The sequence below is a fragment of the Elgaria multicarinata genome, chromosome 2 (genome assembly GCF_023053635.1).
Source record: "Elgaria multicarinata webbii isolate HBS135686 ecotype San Diego chromosome 2, rElgMul1.1.pri, whole genome shotgun sequence".
Taxonomy (NCBI): Eukaryota; Metazoa; Chordata; class Lepidosauria; order Squamata; family Anguidae; genus Elgaria; species Elgaria multicarinata.
The window spans coordinates 60,048,756-60,068,071 of NC_086172.1; the positions used below are offsets into that span (position 1 = coordinate 60,048,756).

At 40.3% G+C, this 19,316-nt stretch overlaps 1 protein-coding gene across 2 annotated transcripts in view; it reads right to left on the minus strand.

The window, feature by feature from the left end:
* SPOPL (speckle type BTB/POZ protein like) overlaps positions 1–19,316 on the minus strand; it is a 43,356-nt gene that overhangs the window by 4,134 nt on the left and 19,906 nt on the right. The window contains exons 1-10 of one of the 2 annotated variants that reach the window (XM_063116588.1): positions 16,080–16,123; positions 14,682–14,767; positions 14,322–14,443; positions 12,218–12,369; positions 9,985–10,112; positions 5,195–5,372; positions 5,057–5,112; positions 2,541–2,663; positions 1,456–1,598; positions 1,300–1,353 (exon numbers count right to left, since the gene is read on the minus strand). In XM_063116588.1, the coding sequence (XP_062972658.1) occupies positions 1,300–1,353; positions 1,456–1,598; positions 2,541–2,663; positions 5,057–5,112; positions 5,195–5,372; positions 9,985–10,112; positions 12,218–12,369; positions 14,322–14,419 (932 nt within the window). In that variant the 5' untranslated portion in view covers positions 14,420–14,443; positions 14,682–14,767; positions 16,080–16,123. Of the gene's footprint in view, positions 1–1,299; positions 1,354–1,455; positions 1,599–2,540; positions 2,664–5,056; positions 5,113–5,194; positions 5,373–9,984; positions 10,113–12,217; positions 12,370–14,321; positions 14,444–14,681; positions 14,768–16,079; positions 16,218–19,316 lie in introns of those variants that run through there. The other variant, XM_063116587.1, reaches the window with a different exon arrangement.

The window sequence follows — 19,316 nt, forward strand, 5'->3', positions numbered from 1 at the left end:
GTCCACTCAGAAGACAAGGCCTTTTCAGTTCAGTGGGGTATACTCCAGGTGAAGATGAAGAGATAGGCCGAAACTGTTTGCGACTGTGCATGCTTACCTGGGAGTAAGTGTCGATGAACATAAGGAAATGTGCTTAGATTTGTACCTTAAAGGAACCATTTTCCAACTGTTTCACAAAAGGAATGCTTTGCTGCAAAGGACAATCTAACTGACACAGTTCTTTGAATAGTCAATTTTAAGTCAGTGACCACCAAAGCAGAATTTAGGAACAAACTGCTAAATGTTTATATCCAACCACCTGCCTTGATGTGACAGGATTAAGTGAAATCATGACTACAAAAGCTGCCTTTCAGATCTTGGAGAGCTGGGAATCTTGTTTAAGGTTTCCACAAATATTTCTTACTGTTCTGAATGAACATTAGAGAAATAACCTATATGATTATAAGGCACTACGTTTGTCATGTGGAAATTACGGAAGAGATTCCTGATAATTTCAATGCACTATCCATAAGGCAATAATTGTCTCAGTTTATTCTCAATTTGGTCTCTGGGGGTCTACAAAAATGGATAGATAGGGAGAAATCAGTAACAGTAACAACATGTTAGTCAACGGTGGTTTTAGAACTCTACAGTGAAGTTTTGACATCACTGTTGAAAAACATGTTGTCTGCTGGGAAAACTCCACACAACGATGGAAGTTTTTTTTGGAAAACACTCCACACAGAATATCCACATTGTGCAGAGGAGAGTTCCTGAACAACCGCTGTGTTGCGTGTTGTGTGGCGGGCTCCGTGGAGTTATCCGTTGATTTTTCCCACTGGCTACAGAGTTCCCTGGCAAGAGCAATAAAAGGAGCGAGTGCCACTCTAGGAGAGCCGCTGGGATTGTTTTTTGCAGCAATGGCTGATGAAATACCATTGGGAGGACCAAGGGAGGAGAGAAGGAAGAGGAACTGTCAATCAAATATTGTGATGGATTGTACTCAATTCCACGGTAGCCAACAGTCACACAACGGTGGAGTTAGAACATGTTGTGTGGGAGTACCTCCTAAAAACTCAGCCATTGAGTGGAGTTTTCACACTGTGTTGACTAATATGTTGTCCAAACGGAGCCATTGTCTTCACTTCCCTTGCAGCAGAAAAATGGGAGATAAATCTTTATGGATATGGACACTTATGTGCTAGACTGTTTTAATCATTGGTATTTTGTACTGTTTATTCTGTGTGTGTTTTATAACTCAAAGCCAAGACAACAAACACCTTATTATAGACAGCTTTGATGTGAGACCAGTGTACGTACTTGCTGTTCCAGTTTTTCCCATCTTTACAACCAAGTTGCCTAAGAACACTGCACCTGTAGCATGAGAAAGTATCCAGATATTAAGTTTTGGGAGATTTCATTTTAAAGGATAAGGCATTGTAAAAGAAAAAGGAAAAAACTAAATCCATTACACACCTGTTAATGAAGTCTATTGCTTGTGCTTTCAACTGTTCTGCACTGTGCAAATCTGCGAGAATCAGGATATCTGCAACATTTTCTACTGAGAGGTTACTACACAGAGCTTCTTCGCACATGATCTTCAGCCGTTCCAGTGCATACTAACAAGAGGAAAGAAATGCTCATTCTTCCCATTCTCCCCTACTGCAGTCTGAAAAATAGACATCTCTAATATATATACACCTGCCGAGAACTATGAAGATGATAGTTCTCCAGAAAGAACTGTCAACTACTTTAAAGAAATGGACTATACAAAATACACACACACGTTCAATGAATGTACAAGAATGGATTGGGACAAGTCCAGTTGGTCCTGTCTTTCAGTGGTCACGTATCTGGTGAGACCCTATGTGCTTAAGGCTATTTTGCCCATTATTAGTTATAAATGTATGCAGCTCTTGTGCTAAGCTTTAAACAACAACTGTTAAGGATTCACTAAAAACATTCGAACCTCATCTCTGTACCCAGCCACTGTTCTAAGTCTTATAACAGGGTAACCAGTAATAGGTTTAAGTGTAAATATACTTCTAATCAATTCACAGGGGTTGTATCCAATACTGGCAGTCCGCCAACACTTACCACGTGCGCTAGCAGGAACAACTGCTGACACAAAGGGAAGCTAGCACTTCACAGCACAAACAGGAAACTAGCTGAAACTCCTGCTTCTGGAACTGCACAAGTCAGCGGAACTTCCTTCTGTGATCTCTGCTGACTTGTTCCATTCCTGAGGCAGGGTTTGGGGCTAGTTTCTAGCTGTGCTAGACAGTGTTACTTTCCCATTGTGCTAGCGGTCATTCCCACTAGCACAGCAGCTGCGGGTCAGCACAGGGAGGTGGCTGTTCATAAAATTCTCCACAAAGACATCCAGAACACTTGAAAGCAGCCATTTGGCTCACTACATGAGCAATTTCTGTAGAATTCCTAAATTCATGTTCTGCAACACGTTTCTAGTGCTTCTAATGATGTTGTAAAAACACCAAAATAAGCACTTTTAAAGGTTTTGTTTACATGATCTGTAAGGTCCTTGTATGGCAATTACTTACTTTGTCTGCTGCTGCCAACAAGCTGTCAGCCATTTTGTCAAGGTTTGGCGCTTTCCCTGTATAAATGAATCTCATCATCTCTTTAAAAACGTCAGGGTCTACATCATTTATGTCTACACGATTCTGTTACACACAATAGAAAAATCTTGTCATGATGCTGGATTAAAATATTAAGATTCACTTGCACTGCATAATTGCTAACATTTCTTAACTTTTTAAACACCAAGATATATTTGGCTCCATTATAGATACTAAAGATCCTTAACTAAATCTAAGGTTGGTACATTCAAAACCTATTTAAATGTTAAGGAATGTGAGCCCCAACTCTAACTCCGTGATACCTAACTGGTTTGTTTCCTATCTCCCCACACATATTTCAGACAGGTTTCTAGAGCATGCTGAACAATAAAAACTGCATTTACTGGGATGCATGCATTTAAGGCTGCAGTCTAGGCACACGTACTTGGGAGTAATTCCCAGTGAATACAATGGGACTCAATTCTGAGTAAACATGCTTAGGGTTGTACTGTAACAGTGATATGTTCAGACCTTCCAAATGTAAAGATTAGACATATTGCTCTTAATTCCATGTACTCAGTAAGAGAGTTCCCTCCTTCATTTCCACTTCAGAGGGCAGCATTTGTCTGAATGCAATACCAGCTATATTTAAATGCTTCTAGAAAGCTTTTCAAGACTAAATCCTAACAAGAGAAACTATATTCTCTGTCTCTCGATTTGTATGGCATCATAGAGTGATATTTTCCCCATAATAATAAATCTTTGCTATGGGCCAGGAGAAGCAGCCATGATATCCCTATAGAGCTGCTTTTTGACTCAATTGAAGAAGCTCCCCTGCTGCTCCTCAAATGCCATAGCCTTTTTGCAGCTGCTTCTTCATACAGCTGTTCATGGCCTCATCATTTCCAAATGGATTACTGTAATATGCTCTACATGTTACTGCCCTTGAAGACAGTTTGGAAACTTCATTTGGTCCAGACCACAGCTGCCAGATTGGAGCACATAATTACAATATTGTATCTTCTAAACTGGTTTCAAATTTGTTTTAGGCTCAAGCAGCAGTGCTGAGTTTAATCTTTAAAGTCCTAAAGAGCCTCGGACCAGAATATTGCTTCCACTCACATAAATCTGTCCAACCCTTGAGAATGTCCAATAACGATTTTCTCTGTATTCCTCTACCATTTTATGTACAACAGACACATATGATACAGTGTCTTCTTTGTGGTGGTATCAAGGCACTAGTTTTGTTTTGTCTTTAAATCACTCTATGAATGTTGAATTTTGACTGCTGCCTGTTTTCTGCATTGATATTGTCCATTTAATTATAGTTAGTGTTGTTGTGATTTTGGTACTTTGTCAGCTATGTTGAGTATCTTTTAGAACGAAATATTGGAAATAAACAAACAACCTAGAAGAGGTAGTGACTCAATTCCTAAAACAGAAAGTTGGAAACAAGATGCAGACTCACACAATCCTTCCTCTCTCTTGTGTATGGCTTCTCTATAAATTACCAGTTTAATACGATGCATAATTTGACATGACTACCAGACACTCAAGTTGGTTTCTAGTTCTGGTTTAGAGTTAACTATTTGCTGATCTAGACATCACAGCAAACAATGGATAGCACGAAACAGAGAAGCAACATATGAAGGTGAAGAGGGAGGATCCACTCTAAACCATAGGTTGGAGGATCATCTGAACTAGCCAGTGACACATAAACATCTTGCACTATGGCTGTCACTAAAGTGTACTATGATTATCATCCAATTAAAGGAAGCTTAGTCAATTCTACTTATTATATTACTAATATTTTTAATCAGATCTTCAACCATTGCTTTCAAGCAGCTTATGAATAAAAACACATAATACAATCAAAATTAAACACTTATGGATCCACAGTAGGCAGTTAAAATTCCGCTAAAAGAAAAACCATCAAGGGCTCTAAAAGGCCTGGCCTGGCTGGGGAATACTGGGAGTTGTAGAACTTTTTTTCTGTCTAAACATGGATAGGGTTGTAGCTTTAATTGGTTAAATCTGCATACCTTTGCATATGAATAAGAATAGTTTTGAAGAATAAGTCATACTATCCCAATTTTTATGGATGCACAGACAGTGCAGCAGGTGCCATCTTAGAACAGCTGTTCCCTCTTGTGAGGGAGAGAGCATAATGAAATGTATGCTACAGCAGCCATATTGTGACCCATACTAGTCCTGTTGCAAATGCAGGCCCTCCTGGGAGAGCATGAAGACAAAATTCAGTTTTAATATTTTTAATAAGGCACCCACTAGCTACACTTATATTATAAATAATTAATTTTAAAAAATCCATCTGCTGTTGAATTAAAATTTGGGGCACTTTTTTTTAGGTAATCATAAGATTTGAGATCAGTTAACGTAACCAATTAATTGACTAGCTGTTGCAGTCCTAATCTACAGAAGGACTTCCGTAAACAACTCATTAATTGATTTCAAGTCAGATGACAACAAAATGGACTCACCTTTTTGCTTTCCTCCATTTCATGTTCAAACATTGCATTAAAAACCGGTGAGCGAGCTGTAGCAAAGGGACATAAGCATTAATACCATACCAAGACTGTAATAAATTAAAGAAATTATAAAACAGAAGTAAAAGGTACCTGCTAGAATTGACTTATGAGCTTTGAACTCTTGTCCTCCTACATAAAAACTGCAATCTGTAAATCTTGCAGTTTCCCAGAGATTTCCTAGATCTTCTGCTAGTCGGCATTCAGGTACCTTTAATGTGTTTGTACTGGACTGCCCCGATATATTCACTGAGTCTTGGACCACACTCACCTAGCAGAAACAGCAAGATAATGTGCTAATAATCAAATGTTATAGTTTGAATACCATCTAGGACAATAATACATAGAATAGAGTGTATTTGTCAGTTGTCAAGCAATGAAGCACAGGTGAAGGTCATCTCACAAGCGCCCATTTGACTGACACAAGCCAAACAGTTTCTAGTACAATGAACATAAAGCAGGAGATGAAACTCAGAGATGGGACTTTTCTTTGAAATCCACCCATGATGAAACACAAAAGCAACATACATGACAACCACTTTTGCGGCTTGAGTGGTTCTCACCCTAGTCAGCAAATTAAAAAATGCAGAAGACTGTTAGTTAAATGGTACATTAGAAACTAGGTTGGTAGAAGTCTAGAACTGATGCTGTTGTAGGTAACCAAAGTGTTCTGCTAGCTATCATCTTGTAGTATCATAGGCAGGTGAACCAGAGTTTTTTTTTAACGAAGTTCAAAAGGAAGTGGTTTTGGAAATGACAAAGCACAAAAGAAGAGGCAGTTTCAAAGTTATTTCATCAGATGTATTCAAAGGGCCTCTCTCTTCTGGAGTCCACATTGGAAGGGATGGGACTGCTCAGTGGTAGAGCGCATGCTTGAAAAGACCAGGTAGCATATGTGGAAGAGTTCTGCCTGAGAACCTGCTGAGCCGCTGCCAATCAGATCAGACTTGACCGAGCCAGATGGACAAAGGATTTTTGCTTTGACAACAGAAGAATAGTTTTACGCAGGGAAAATAGTAAATAACACTCTATGTTCTATGATGATGCTCTTGACCACCAAGTGTAATCAACTTCCCCAAATCCATGGCTAACCAGTGCTCTAAGCCAAGAGGCAAAGGTAGTGCTTCATACTTGGTCTGCAGCTTTTGAACACAGTATTTTGAGATAGTACATCATAACTGAGCAACTCCAAAGAGAAATGTCAAAACAAAGGCCAAGGATTAATTTTCCAGAGTCAAGCCATCTAATGTTGCATATGTTTCAATGCAAAATATGCAACATAAAGCATATGTTTCAATGAAACATATGCTTTAGGGTGGATTCCTGCATTGCGCAGGGGGTTGGACTCGATGGCCTTGTAGGACCCTTCCAACTCTGCTATTCTATGATTCTATGATCTTTTACAAACACCCCTCACCCCAATCCTCATTAACTATTCCCTTATAATACTAGTCTATAGCACAAGCTATTTGAATCAGGAATATTTTATAGAGTAAGAATCCTTTCAGACCTAGACATGTGTTACATCCACTTACCAACTGGATAATTGTATTCATAACAAATTCATCACACAGCTAATTTAGCCTGTCTATCTAACTAAAATAAGATGCAGTATATTTGCACCATTTAGTCTCAGGGGCCACATTTCAATTATTCTTCCTACACAGCATAATGACACATAATTAAGTTGTAATCTTGCCAAGAAATTTTTGTACACATTTCTTGTAAATACAAAGATCAAAGCAAACTTATTAGCAGTTAGAGCATCTATCATCCTCCTAAGCCACTAATCAGTCCATGGCAGCAGTGATAACCTGCCAATGTATATTTAACACTCACTGTACTGGGATCACAACCTTCTTCACTAGATTCCATTTTTTAAGTATCATAAGTAGTCTTACTGGATTTTACTAAGACAGTTTAGGGTACTAGCATAATTTATAGCGATTTACATATATTCTTCCCTTAGGCTAAAGATCTATTCCTCCACAGAATCTATATTCATTGGCTTTTTCAATTAATCTAAGTAACCTGCACGTGCTCAAACACTCATGAGTAGTAAGGGTTGCTACCATTTTATTAACAGGCTTAAGTCTGAAGCATGCCATAATGATTTACTTCTAAACATCTAATACCATCAAGGGATAGTTGCCATAGAAACCTTATCAATATATGGAAAGTTACAATGGCTTTCAAGAAAATAATTATGTCCACATTACTGAAAGTTGACTAACTCTCTAGCATGTCAAATTCAGCACTATTTTTGGTAACAGCACCGAGACTGCCCTTGCCGCAGTCTGTGACGATCTTTTAGCGATGGACAAAGGTCATCTGTCCATCCTGCTGTTATTGGACCTTTCAGCGGCCTTCAACACAGTGGATCATGAATTGTTGATTAGACGGTTGAAGGCCCAGGTGGGACTGCAGGGCCTGGCTCTTGCCTGGTTCCAGTCCTACTTGGATGGAAGGGCTCAGGTGGTTACCATGGGCACCTGTACATCTACCCCCACAGCTCTCCCCTGTGGACTTCCACAGGGTTCCATCCTCTCACCTTTCATGTTCAATGTATATGTGAGGCCGCTGGCAGAGTTAGAGCCCATGGGCTGAGGTACCATATGTATGCTGATGGTACCCAGCTTTACATCTCGGTGGGGTCTGACCTCGGAGAGGCAGTTGCTACTCTGTCTTGGTGCCTGGCTGAGATCTGTAACTGGATGTCTAGGAGTAAACTAAAGCTTAACCCGGAGAAGACTGAGCTGATGGTGACTGGCCGAGGTCAGTGGCTGGCAGATTTGAAGCAGGAGCTCGTAGATCTGCCTTTTTCAGGAATCTGACCAAGGATTGTGACTGAGGCGCAGGACCTGGGTGTTATTCTTGACCAGTCTCTAACTATGTCATCACAGGTGGGGGCCGTGGTTCAGAGCTGCTTTTATCAACTCCATGTGCTCTGCCAAGTTCGCCCCTTTCTGTCAGAGGCTGATCTTACCACCGCAGTCCAGGCCCTGGTTCTTTCCAGGCTGGACTATTGCAACCTGTTGTATACAGGGCTTCCCTTGAAGCAAATCCAACGCCTACAGGCTGTACAAAATGCAGCAGCCAGGTTGGTCAAGGGGCTCCCAAAGTGGTCTTCTATTACTTTGGTGCTTCAAGAGCTCCATTGGCTGCCGGTGGCTGCTAGGGTGCGCTACAAGGTCTTGTTGACCATGTATAAAGCCCTGCATTGCTTGGGTCCTGGATACCTGAGCACTCACCTTTCTCCTATGCCTCACCATTGGCAGACTCGCTCTCAGGAGCAGGGTGCCCTGATGGTCCCCCGTAACAAATTGGAATGTGCAGGGGCCAGGGCTTCTTCAGTGGCTGGCCCCCGGTTATGGAATAATGTGCCACTGGAGATTAGCCAGGCTCCCACTCTCAATTGCTTCAAACACCTTTGTAAGGCGTTTTTATTTTCACAAGAGTTTGGGGAGGGGAGTGGTTTAAATTGGGCTAAGGGCTTTTAATGGTTTGAGGGTGAGGGTTTTAATGGAATTGTCTTAATGTGGGTTGAGGGTTTTAATGGAGTTGTTTTATATGTTATTGTAAAGCGCCTCGATGCCAGAAATGGTGAGGCGGCGCTATAAAAATGCTTTAAATAATAATAAAATAATAATAAAAAGTAACCAGGGTCATAAAAAATCAATACTTCCATTGACACTGGTGAGCCTAGCAAACAAAGCAGAATTTGAATAGGTCCCACTTTATATCTCCCTTCCTACCTGGCTTCCTTGTAAGCAAGTTGGCCAGGAAAAGCAGGTGGCCAGTGCCTCAGTGATCATCATAGAGTACTAACCTAAGAAATGGCACAATTACCTTGTCTTAAACCATTTTACATCAAACGCTCTGATCTGCTATTTTATTCCTGCTCTTTCCAAACAGAGGTGCATTTGAAACAGAAAGAAATAACCAAAAGCTGCCAGTAAATGGATGTACATGGCAGAGCTATGTGCTTCAATGGGGCAGGGGCAGCTCTGCTAATGTGAACTCCAAATCAAAAGCTAGACTTATATACAACTAGTGCTCAGACTGGATATGAATAATCTAAACCTGTACATATCACATGGGTGACAAATCATATGCTTTGTAGGCATTAAATCACACATTCAGACCCTGGTATGTCCAGCTGAGAGATCTCAAAACTTCGAATAGTGAACGCCACTCAAAATAGACAGTATTGGCCCACACAGGCTGATGGTCTGAATCAATCTATGACAGCTACTAATCTCACTACATAATTGTCTCAAACCATGTGTGATAGAAATCCAAAGTTACAATTCAAGCACATGGCTCTCTGGAGATGCAATCAGGATGCCCCACATTCCAACACCCCATTCTGGTTGAATAACCCTGAAATAGCTCAGGGAGCATAATTATTAAATCCAACCAAGCTTTAAAGCCACCTTAATGGACTTCATTTAGACATGCCCTGCTGTAGATCCCAATGCTGGTGAAGAAATGGACCAAAAGAATCATACAAGCATTCTATGGCAGCCCTGGAGGGCCAAATGCATCCATTATGAGCCAACACAATGAAAGCTCTTGTCATTTATAGAACTTTCAAAGAAAACATTACTTTGTTCCAACCCTTACCTCATCCCTGTAAGACTACTGAAGTTTTTATCCCAGGACCATTTCCCAATTTGCCTCTCACTTCATGTTAAGCAGCAATAACTGATCTATTTATAGAAAATGGATCTTGTATCAACTTAAGAAAACCATTAAACCTTTGATCAGGGTGTTTCTTTAACACAAAGGGGATAAACATAACATTTAAAGCATTCCTCATTCCTCATTCATAGCCATGGAAACCAATATTCTATTTTTAAAAGCACTGATTGATTACTTACCTCACAAAATAATGTAAGCTTATCATCTGGTAAAAGACCATTAGCTTCATCAAGTAAAAAGTCTCTTCGAATGAATTTTTTAAAACCCCAGTCTTTGCCTTGAACAAATCGATATGCTCTTTGGCTTTCTAGTAGCAAATAAATAAAATAGAATATATTCAATTAAAACAGATTCAAAGTTTTAAAATAGTTGGATATGAGAAATGAAACACAAGAGTCAAATCAAACCTAGTTTTAAGTCAATACATTACTATTAATAATGTATGTCTACAAATATTGTTTGCTTTAAAGGACTATTTAAGATAATACTTTTTCCAGTTATTATGGAGCAAACACAACTTAGCAGAAGTTGCTCAGTGAAGGAAAAATGTATTAGTAACTTGATACAACTACAATAGCACCAGAGAAAATAGAGGTGGCCCGAAGGCAAACTATTAGTTGGTTGGATCCAATGGTGTCATTCCACCACTGGCAGAACCGATTTTCCCCGTCCCACCCCTACAATCCCTGCATACACACCCAAATTTGCTCCTGAGAATTAGTGGAGCTTCCAGAGCAGATTTGGGGGTGCAGGGCATTGCAGAGGAGAGGAAAGGAAACGTACGTCTTATTTCACCAGCAACCTCTGCTTGCACAATCTTAGACCTAAGCCAATATTTTTAAATTAAGCTAGAAAAAAAGTTTGTACATTATCTTCACATTCAGGATCCTAAACACTATACCGTGTAACTTTCTGATGGGTTTTCAAGAGCTCTCTTCTAATCGCAGATCTTGTTGCCACTGAAAATAGCTGCTTCAGAAATTCAACAAACTAATTTGGTCTTAGTGGAAGGTTTCCACTCACTGATTCACCCCACCCCATCTTCTGCAGCTCTCCATGTTATTTCCCATTCTGTTCTGGAGAGTCCCCCAACCCCCAGAAACAGCTTTGGGGGTAGGGTGGTGGGCAACAGGTGGTATATGTGTGGAAGGGTGGGGAATCAGTGAAAATTGGGTGACCCAACTCATGGAAGTGTCTTCTCTTAAGGCAAAGCCTTCATTGGTTTCAACCCCATGGATTCATTTTGGTAATTAGCTGCCGAGGTTACATTTTGGGTACTAAATGCTTCATAATTCTCATCCCAATAATTACAGAAGAAGCTTTTTCATAACTGAATGATACAGAAACTGATCTAAGCAACAGTTGATTTCCTGAGCCGACCCCAAAGAATGGAGGCCAAGGCTAGCTCTCGCTCATTTATAAGGCTATCTCAACGGTCACCTGACAGCAGCCCTTCTGTCAGGCTACAACAGAGAGAGAGAGAGGCAGACGGGAAGCAGGGTCACTCCATCAGCTCTGCTTAGAAACAACCTGGCTACTCCTCTCCCTGAACTGTTTCCAATCTGGCTGATCATAATAAGAGCTACATTTACTTGAAGAATTTATACCGGAGTTTGATTTTTTCCTCTTCCTTCCTCATACCTTCTTTTCTTTTTGTGTCATGTCATTTAAACTGCCCAGAGAGCTTCAGCTATGGGGTGGTATATTATTATTATTATTATTATTATTATTATTATTATTATTATTATTATTATTATTTAGCTTATTAAGTCGGAGGGCAGGAACCATCTTGTTTTTATTAATTGTATGTAAACTGCCATGGGAGCCTTTTGGGATAAAAATGCTTTACAAAAATAATAATGTGACTTCATAAATTATTTAGATAAGTGGGATTCTAGAAATCAAACACATTTCTATGTGCCTTTTCAGAACAGGATATGTAGAACAGTTTTTTAAACAAAACTTTATTCTCATTGTTGACCAATATTCTTATAATTTGCAAAACAGTGAATGGGCGCTCTTTGTCAAATATTTCACCTGGCGATATCTGAGTATTTGTCATGCTGCCCTGATTCACATCTAAATTAACTGAAATGCCTCTACTACCCAACTACATCATTATCCGTGTAAACCTAGACTCAACTATTATGACATAACTAAAATTGTGCAAAGAAAATGTATAATGTATGAAATGCTAAGAATAAAATTTGAATATAACCTTTCTTGAAAGGTCTGATTTAGCATATATGACATGGGATGCTTCTAGAGATGTAAAACAGGGAGAAAATTTGATTATGATATTATATATATTTATATCTACCGATCTATCTTTGGCAAATAGAAAGGCCCAAGTATTTATTCGTATAATGGCAGATTAGCTATCAATGTTGAAGCATTTTTAAATACACTTACCCATTGCTTTAGTTTCTTCTCTTTTTGCATTTAAAAGAGAAAATTTAAATTTTGCTCTCACTTCACTTTTTGGACAACTAACTAGAAGTAAATACAATGAAAGGTAATCTTTGCTTTCATCATCTAACCCTTTAGGGTTTACTCTCAGGCACCTGAAATGAAGAATATAAGAAGCAAGTCTTAGAAACACTGATTAGACATCAATGGTCTATAAAGTCCTTCTTGCTTTATAAGATTCAGAAGGTAATTCCGCATGGGTACACAAAAAGGTAGAAACAGTGGCTCCTCTCCCACTTTGGATCTCCATTTGATAAAGGTCAGATGAGAGAATACTTTTCTTCTTAAACAGTAACTACCATTTGTTATATTTGCATCTCGCCAAAAAAGTTCAGGATAGTACACTTGTCATCTTATTTTATTGTCTGTATTATATTCCTCCACTCAAGCTTTGAGAAGGAATCCCACCATCAAAACAACAACGAAAAGCAGCTTACAATTAAGACAAGATTAAGTACAATTCCACAAAATTACAAAAACAGAATTGCACCAACACATTCAAAGAGAATACTAGCAAAACCTATTAAGATATAAAGAAGTGAAACAGTTACAATTGTAGCAGTATACTAAAGTCAACCTGCAGCCCCCAAAGCTTTCTGAAAGAAAAGCCGAGGGTTTGCACATCATGGTAAGCCACATTGGGTTGTTATTGTGGGTAGTTGCAGGGTGGCACAGCATGCCGTGTGAACCGGCAGCGTTTTTTCTGCTGTGGGTTGTGGTTTTTTGTTTGGGTTTTTTTTTTGCAATCAAGACATCTTGGAAACCCTTGGCTTGTGGTAGGTGTTCAATATGTTCTCAGCGTGGCTTGTTGTGATGTCCAAACCCAGCAGGGCAATTTTATCGTGGGTTGACGGGAACAACTAGAGAGCTGCCTAGCAAGAGCGGCAAAACCCCCGCAGCTCCTCATGATCTTACTAGTGTCGCTGCCATCCTCCCTGCTCTTTTCTCAGCATCCTCTGCCTCAGGGTGGATCTTTATTTTTATTTCCATAGAAATCTTGATGAAAGAACCCAAGATAGTGTTCACAGTTTTAAAATTTGTTTTATTTTTAGTCCAGCGCAAGTTTGCAGAACTGAATATCCAGTGTTAGTTTTGTGCATTTTTCCCTAAGTTGTACTGCTCTGCCTTGAAATTTGCACTATTTCCCCCTCCGCTTAACAGCTCCGCCATGAAATGTGTGCTTTTTAAGCAATCTGCCATACTTGTCTCCTTTTAAATTTGCGTGTTCACCAATCCACCTCACTTGTCTGCCTTAAAATTTGCTTATCTTTACCAACCCAGTCCCCAAACTGCCTTGCAATTTGCATATATTTAGCAATCCAGCTCACTGCTCCATAACCCCCATATACATCTGACAGCTAGCAACAGAGACCACTGGAGGGAAGCGACAAGTATGAAGTGTGTCGGTGGATGGGAAGGAGCCAAAACTGGCTGGTGACTGTGGGAGAGAAAGAGTTTAGGGGTCGGTGTTATTACTTCAGTAAAACCTGAAGCAGTCTTTTTTTCTTCTTTTTTTAAAAGGTGCTCACTAGCAAAAGAAACACTGAAGTGGAGGATGAAATTGACAAGGACATTGGCAAGAGGGGGAATATCAGTATGCATGGTTAAATAACAGTCTTGCAGTAGACCACCCCCCTAAAAAAAAAAATTGTGAGCGCGTTCCTGTATTTATAAGGGCTCAGAAAATTATTTCTTTTTTGAGGTCTGATGCAGGAGAGGGGGAGAGTTTCACTTGGGAAGCACCAAAGTGGAGGATAAAATTGAGAAGGACATTGATTGACAAGAGGGGGGATATGGCTATGCTGGGCTCAATAGTGGACAGGCGGTCCTGTGCACTTGCACAAATTATATTTTAAACATTAAGCTATTCAGCTCTCTGAATTGTAGCCAATAATACCTGGCAGTTTTTCATAGCTAAAACAGTAAAAATTGTTTTAATACTGGAGCAGAAATATAATACCATAAACTTGACTTGATTTATGATATATTCATAGAATCTCAAGATTGTATACTTAAAGCAAAAATGAAATGACTAATACCATCTTACCATTTCATTTTGTCATTCGGCCCTGATGAAAAGGTAGAACTCTTTAAAACTTCACCCATTTCTTCTCGGCAGAAACTGAAGTTATTAATGGTCCACATATAAGAAAACTTTACAACTTTAACCTGAATAAGAGATGCAGATAATCACATAAACTTGCCAGGTTCATTTTTCTCCAACTTATTTTTTTTTAAAGAGCAGTTTTTGAAGAAGCAGGCTCAGCTGCACAGTTCAAACTGCTTAAGAAAAAGCAATTTTCTTGTAGAATTAAGGAATCACTTTAAATTATTTTGTAGGAAGTGTTTTAAAATCAATGTTTAACAATGAGATTGCATTAGTTCAGTCTTCCCAAACCTGGGTAACCAAAGATACTTTGGATTACAATTTCCATTGTCCCTGCCCATTGGCCATGTTGGACAGGGTCTGATGGGAGCTGTAGTCCAAAATACCTGGAGGGAGACAGGTTGGAAAAGGCTGAATTAGATACTGGTTTGCTTTGTGACATTGAGCAAGTTACTTAATTCCTTAGAGGGCCTTTCTCTGCATTAGGGACTGCATTGCTGGTGATTGTGACAGACCACAGGGATACTCCAAAATCTACTGTTACTGTTCCAGGTTTAACAAATGAGGACTATAACAAAGAAAGAAGGAAAACCTGAAAACAATTTACTAACAGTTTTACATTGAAAAGACTAAAGTGATTGTTCACAACGTATGAAGAGAATTTGTTGAAGGAATGAAGTGTGTATTTAAATTTGTGCTTATATATTTAGGCTTACATGACTTATTATACTACAGAACATACCTTTTGTGAATTTTATATTTTGGTACATTATTGCCAGAACTATAAGATTGTCACTGCACTTGTCCAAACATACAGATGTACCTGAGTTGTGCAACATGGATTCCTGAAGTTTCACTGAAATGGCTAAATAACCGGTCACAATATGTCTTTTCAGGCCCAGTTTAAATACTTGTAGACTATAGGTGCTTCATTTCAGTTCTTATACCTCCCCAAAGGGCACAATCCTATTGATATCACCCTTAATGAATGGAAGTCCCTGAACTCAGAGGCTTCCAATCATCCAACGCAGGGCGGGAGGAGCAGCGAAGGCGATCTGCACCTCCCCATCCTCCTGCCCTGAATTTTTCGCTAGGCAGGCTTTTTTTGCCAGTCTAACTGGAGAGTTTCAAAGGGGGAGGGAACGAGGCTCAGGATAGCTTATATCCCTGCCTCTTTAGTCTCCTCCTCTCCCCTCCCACCAAAACGCCCCCTTTCCCCCCTCTCTGAAGTCAGTTTCCCAAGCTCAGAAGGCAGCTGGTGCAGCTCTTCCTGCAGCAGCTGCAAGGGGGCAGTGCACTGGGGAGGGGGGTCAGATCCTTGACTCCCCCCTCTGTATCCAACCTTAGAAGGGAGAATCCGAACAATCTTAAGGCCCTGTAGATTATGTCTAGTAGCCATAGGATTGCTCCATTAGTCATTTTAATGTAAATCTGGGACTATATTTTGAACTTTATTTTGGTACACTGTGTACTTCTTCTAATTTGTCAACATTACTTCAATTTTTGTCTTCTGGTTCTTCTTTCTTGGAACCAGAATGGCTGGTCCTTTCTTTGGATGGCCCTTCCAGACTTGGTACCACCAAATTTCTTATGAGGTATATCTATAATATTTCTACTTCTTAAAACTAATGTGAAAGCATTAATTATTGCAGTAACAGTAAACAGAACCCAGACACTTATATCAGATATGTGGTTCACCTGTGTGTAACACCAGCTTTCAGCTATAGGCCCACTGGACATCTCTCCAGGTGGTGGAGGAGTGGAGACTCTTGACATCCCCACTTTATTGCAGAATTTTACAGTATAAAGGCAGCAATTCAACCGTCAGTATTCTTCCTACACACAATAAGATGAAAGCAAGCAAAACATTAGTATTATTTGAAAATACTTATTATTTAAGTACTAATCAGTGAAACTGTACTATACTTGAGGTCACCTGAAGACAAGTCAGTGGTAAACTGAAGAGAGTCATTTTTTATCTTTAATTAGACAATGGGACCAAACTTTCTGGGGCCTGTGGGTACATCTGGAATTTTGAGAAAGAATTGTGGGCACTGTCACAAAGTAGATGCCATGGGGGTGCTCATTCACAAAATGGCTGCTGGTGGTGGGCATGGCCAGTCACAAACCAGCCATTTCACAAAAGGCAAACTGGTAAGGCTGAGAGACAAATAACATGCCCAAGAACCTAAGTAGAGGGGGAGGGATCTGAGTCCCAAAACAGAAAACCACCACTTTGAACCCATAGCTTTCTATTCTAAGAGAGCACAGAGACCCTTTTCATGGAAGAGAAGTCAATTATTTTTCCCAAGTCACGTCTACATAAATTACTCTAAAATAAATGTATTCTCCTAACTACATTTCCCCAATAGAAATATCATGTTCATGTAAAATTTCCCAAACTCATTAGTCAAGATGCTTGACCATGCTCAACCAACTACTTGTATACTTGACTTTTGCCCCTCTTGGCTTATTACATCCGGTAAGGAGGGGATGTCTGGCTGGGTCCGAGACATTGTAAATTCCACTCTGATAGAATGTGTGGTAATCAGGCCGCTCCTCTTTAAAAGAGACAGCAAACAGGCTGCTCCAGATGAAACCTAACCTGGCCCCAGAAGACAAAAACAACTATAGGCTGGTTGCTAATATCCTCTTCCTAGGCAAGGTATTTGAGCAAGAGACTGTTCAGCTCCAGGGTCTCTTGGATGAAATTGATTTTCAAGATCCATTTCAATCCAGTTTCAGGCCAAGTTTGGAATGGAAATTGCCTTGGTTGCCTTGTGGGACTACCTGTGCTATGAGAAGAACAGTGGGAGTATGACTGTGTTGGTTCTCTTGGACTTCTTAGCAGCTTTCAATCCCATCAACCATGATATCCTTCTCAGTTGGGATGTAGGAATTAGGAGGTACTGTATTGCATTGATTCTAGTCCCACTTGGATGACTAATTTCAGAAGGTTGTGCTAGGGGATTACTGCTGCCAATTGTGCTGTGGGGTTCCACAGGTCTATTTTATCCCACATTCTTTTAACATCTATATCAGGGGTGTACAACCATTTTGGCCCTGAGGGCCACATAAGGTGTCTGCACATACCCCTACACACAGATGCATACCTCACTCAAATACACACATCCTGCAACAGATCTTATCTTGCAGCAACAGCATCTGTTCGAACTGACTGCAACTAGGTGAAGCCCCCTCCTCTCCCCGTTAACTGCTCATTAATCAATCAATCAATAAATTGCTCAAGAAACAGGCTCTATGAAGCCTTATTCCTAGAGCATCTACAGAGTGTCCTAGCAGGAATCTGGCAGGAATCTATAAGCACCACTTCCTGGAATATTCCAGGAATACCCTAGGAACAAGGCTTCTATGGTAGGAATCATAGAACCTGTTTCTAAAGTGCACCCCCTTTCTTGGCAACAGCAGATGCTGTGGGGGGGTGGGGTGCGGACCACCAGGAAAGCTTGGGATGCTACCTGCGGCCTGAATGTTTTGCACCCGATCTACACGAAACCACTGGAAGAAGTGCCACCAATATGCGGATTACACTAGCTATACCTTTTCAGGCCGCTGATATTCTGAATCGGTGCTTGGGCAAGGTGACTGGGTGAGAGGCAATAAACCGAGATGAAATCCAGAATAAGATAGAGATACTTGATATGGGGTGGTTCAACTCTCCACTTAAGTGCCATTCAACCTATTCTGAAGTGGGTTGCACTTCCCCTAAAGGAGGTTTGTAGTTTGGGAGTACTCTTAGAGCCACCATTGTCACCTGAGACTCAGGTAGTTTCATTGGCTCAGAATGCCTTTCATCAGCTTAGGCTAATATACCAACTGTAAGCCTACCTGGACAGAAATAGCTTGCAACAGTTATTCATGTTCTGGTAACCTACCATTTGGATTTTGCAATCTGTTATATGTTGGGCTGCCTTTGAAAACAGTCTAGAAAGTTCTTTAGTCCAAAAAAGGCCAGCTGGACTGCTAACCAGGATTGGCCGATGTGACCATATTAAAATGGCTCTGGGACTTCTTAGAATTACATTTCTCAACAGCCCTTGCTGTGAACAGTTCTGTGAGGGCTGGAGAGCACTAGTAGCCTGTGTCTCTGAGAAGATGATGATCCTTTTTGACAGTTTGCAACAAACTGAACTCTAGGACTGTTGGGGAAAAGACCTGGAACAGGAAGGCCTAACGTACTGTTAAAATCTATGGTAGGCCTAAGGTTTAACTGGCAAACGGTTACACTGTGAGTATACCACCCTCTAACCTTCCCTGTATTACCTACCCCATAATATCACCTGTTGTTTCTATGTCACAGTGATTGCTGGAACCCACTAGGATTAGTACAGAGTTTACAGTCAAGTGTATTCAGCAGTTGCCTTCAGTCCGATTCATAAATCAGGCATGCTACTGATTTATAAATTCATTACAATATTATGCCAGTACTTCATTATCTGCACTGGCTGCCAGTCAGCTTCCAGGCCCAATTCAAAGTGCTGGTTTTAACAGTTAAAGCACAAACAGCTTGGGCTAGATTACTTGAAGGAGCATCTCTTCCCATATTTACCTCCTTGAATACGAAGTTCATCATCTGAGAGATGCTCCTTCAGGCAACCTAGTCTCAAGTTGTTTAGGGCTATAAAGGTTAAAACCAACACTTTGAATGTGTGGCACACCTAAAAGGAATGGATCCACAGGGAAACAGTTTATCACATCAACCGTAAACCTGCCATAGGCTTTAACTGTACATTAGGCCTTCCTGTTCCAGCACTTTCCCCCAATAGTTCCAGAATTCAGTTTATTCCAAACTGCCAAATAGAAGGAGGATCATCATCATCATCATCATCATCGCCGCCACCACCTCCTGCTCCTCAGAGATACAGCCTTGTGTAAACAGAAGGATTCCTTTCATCCTCAGAAAGCTTCTGATCC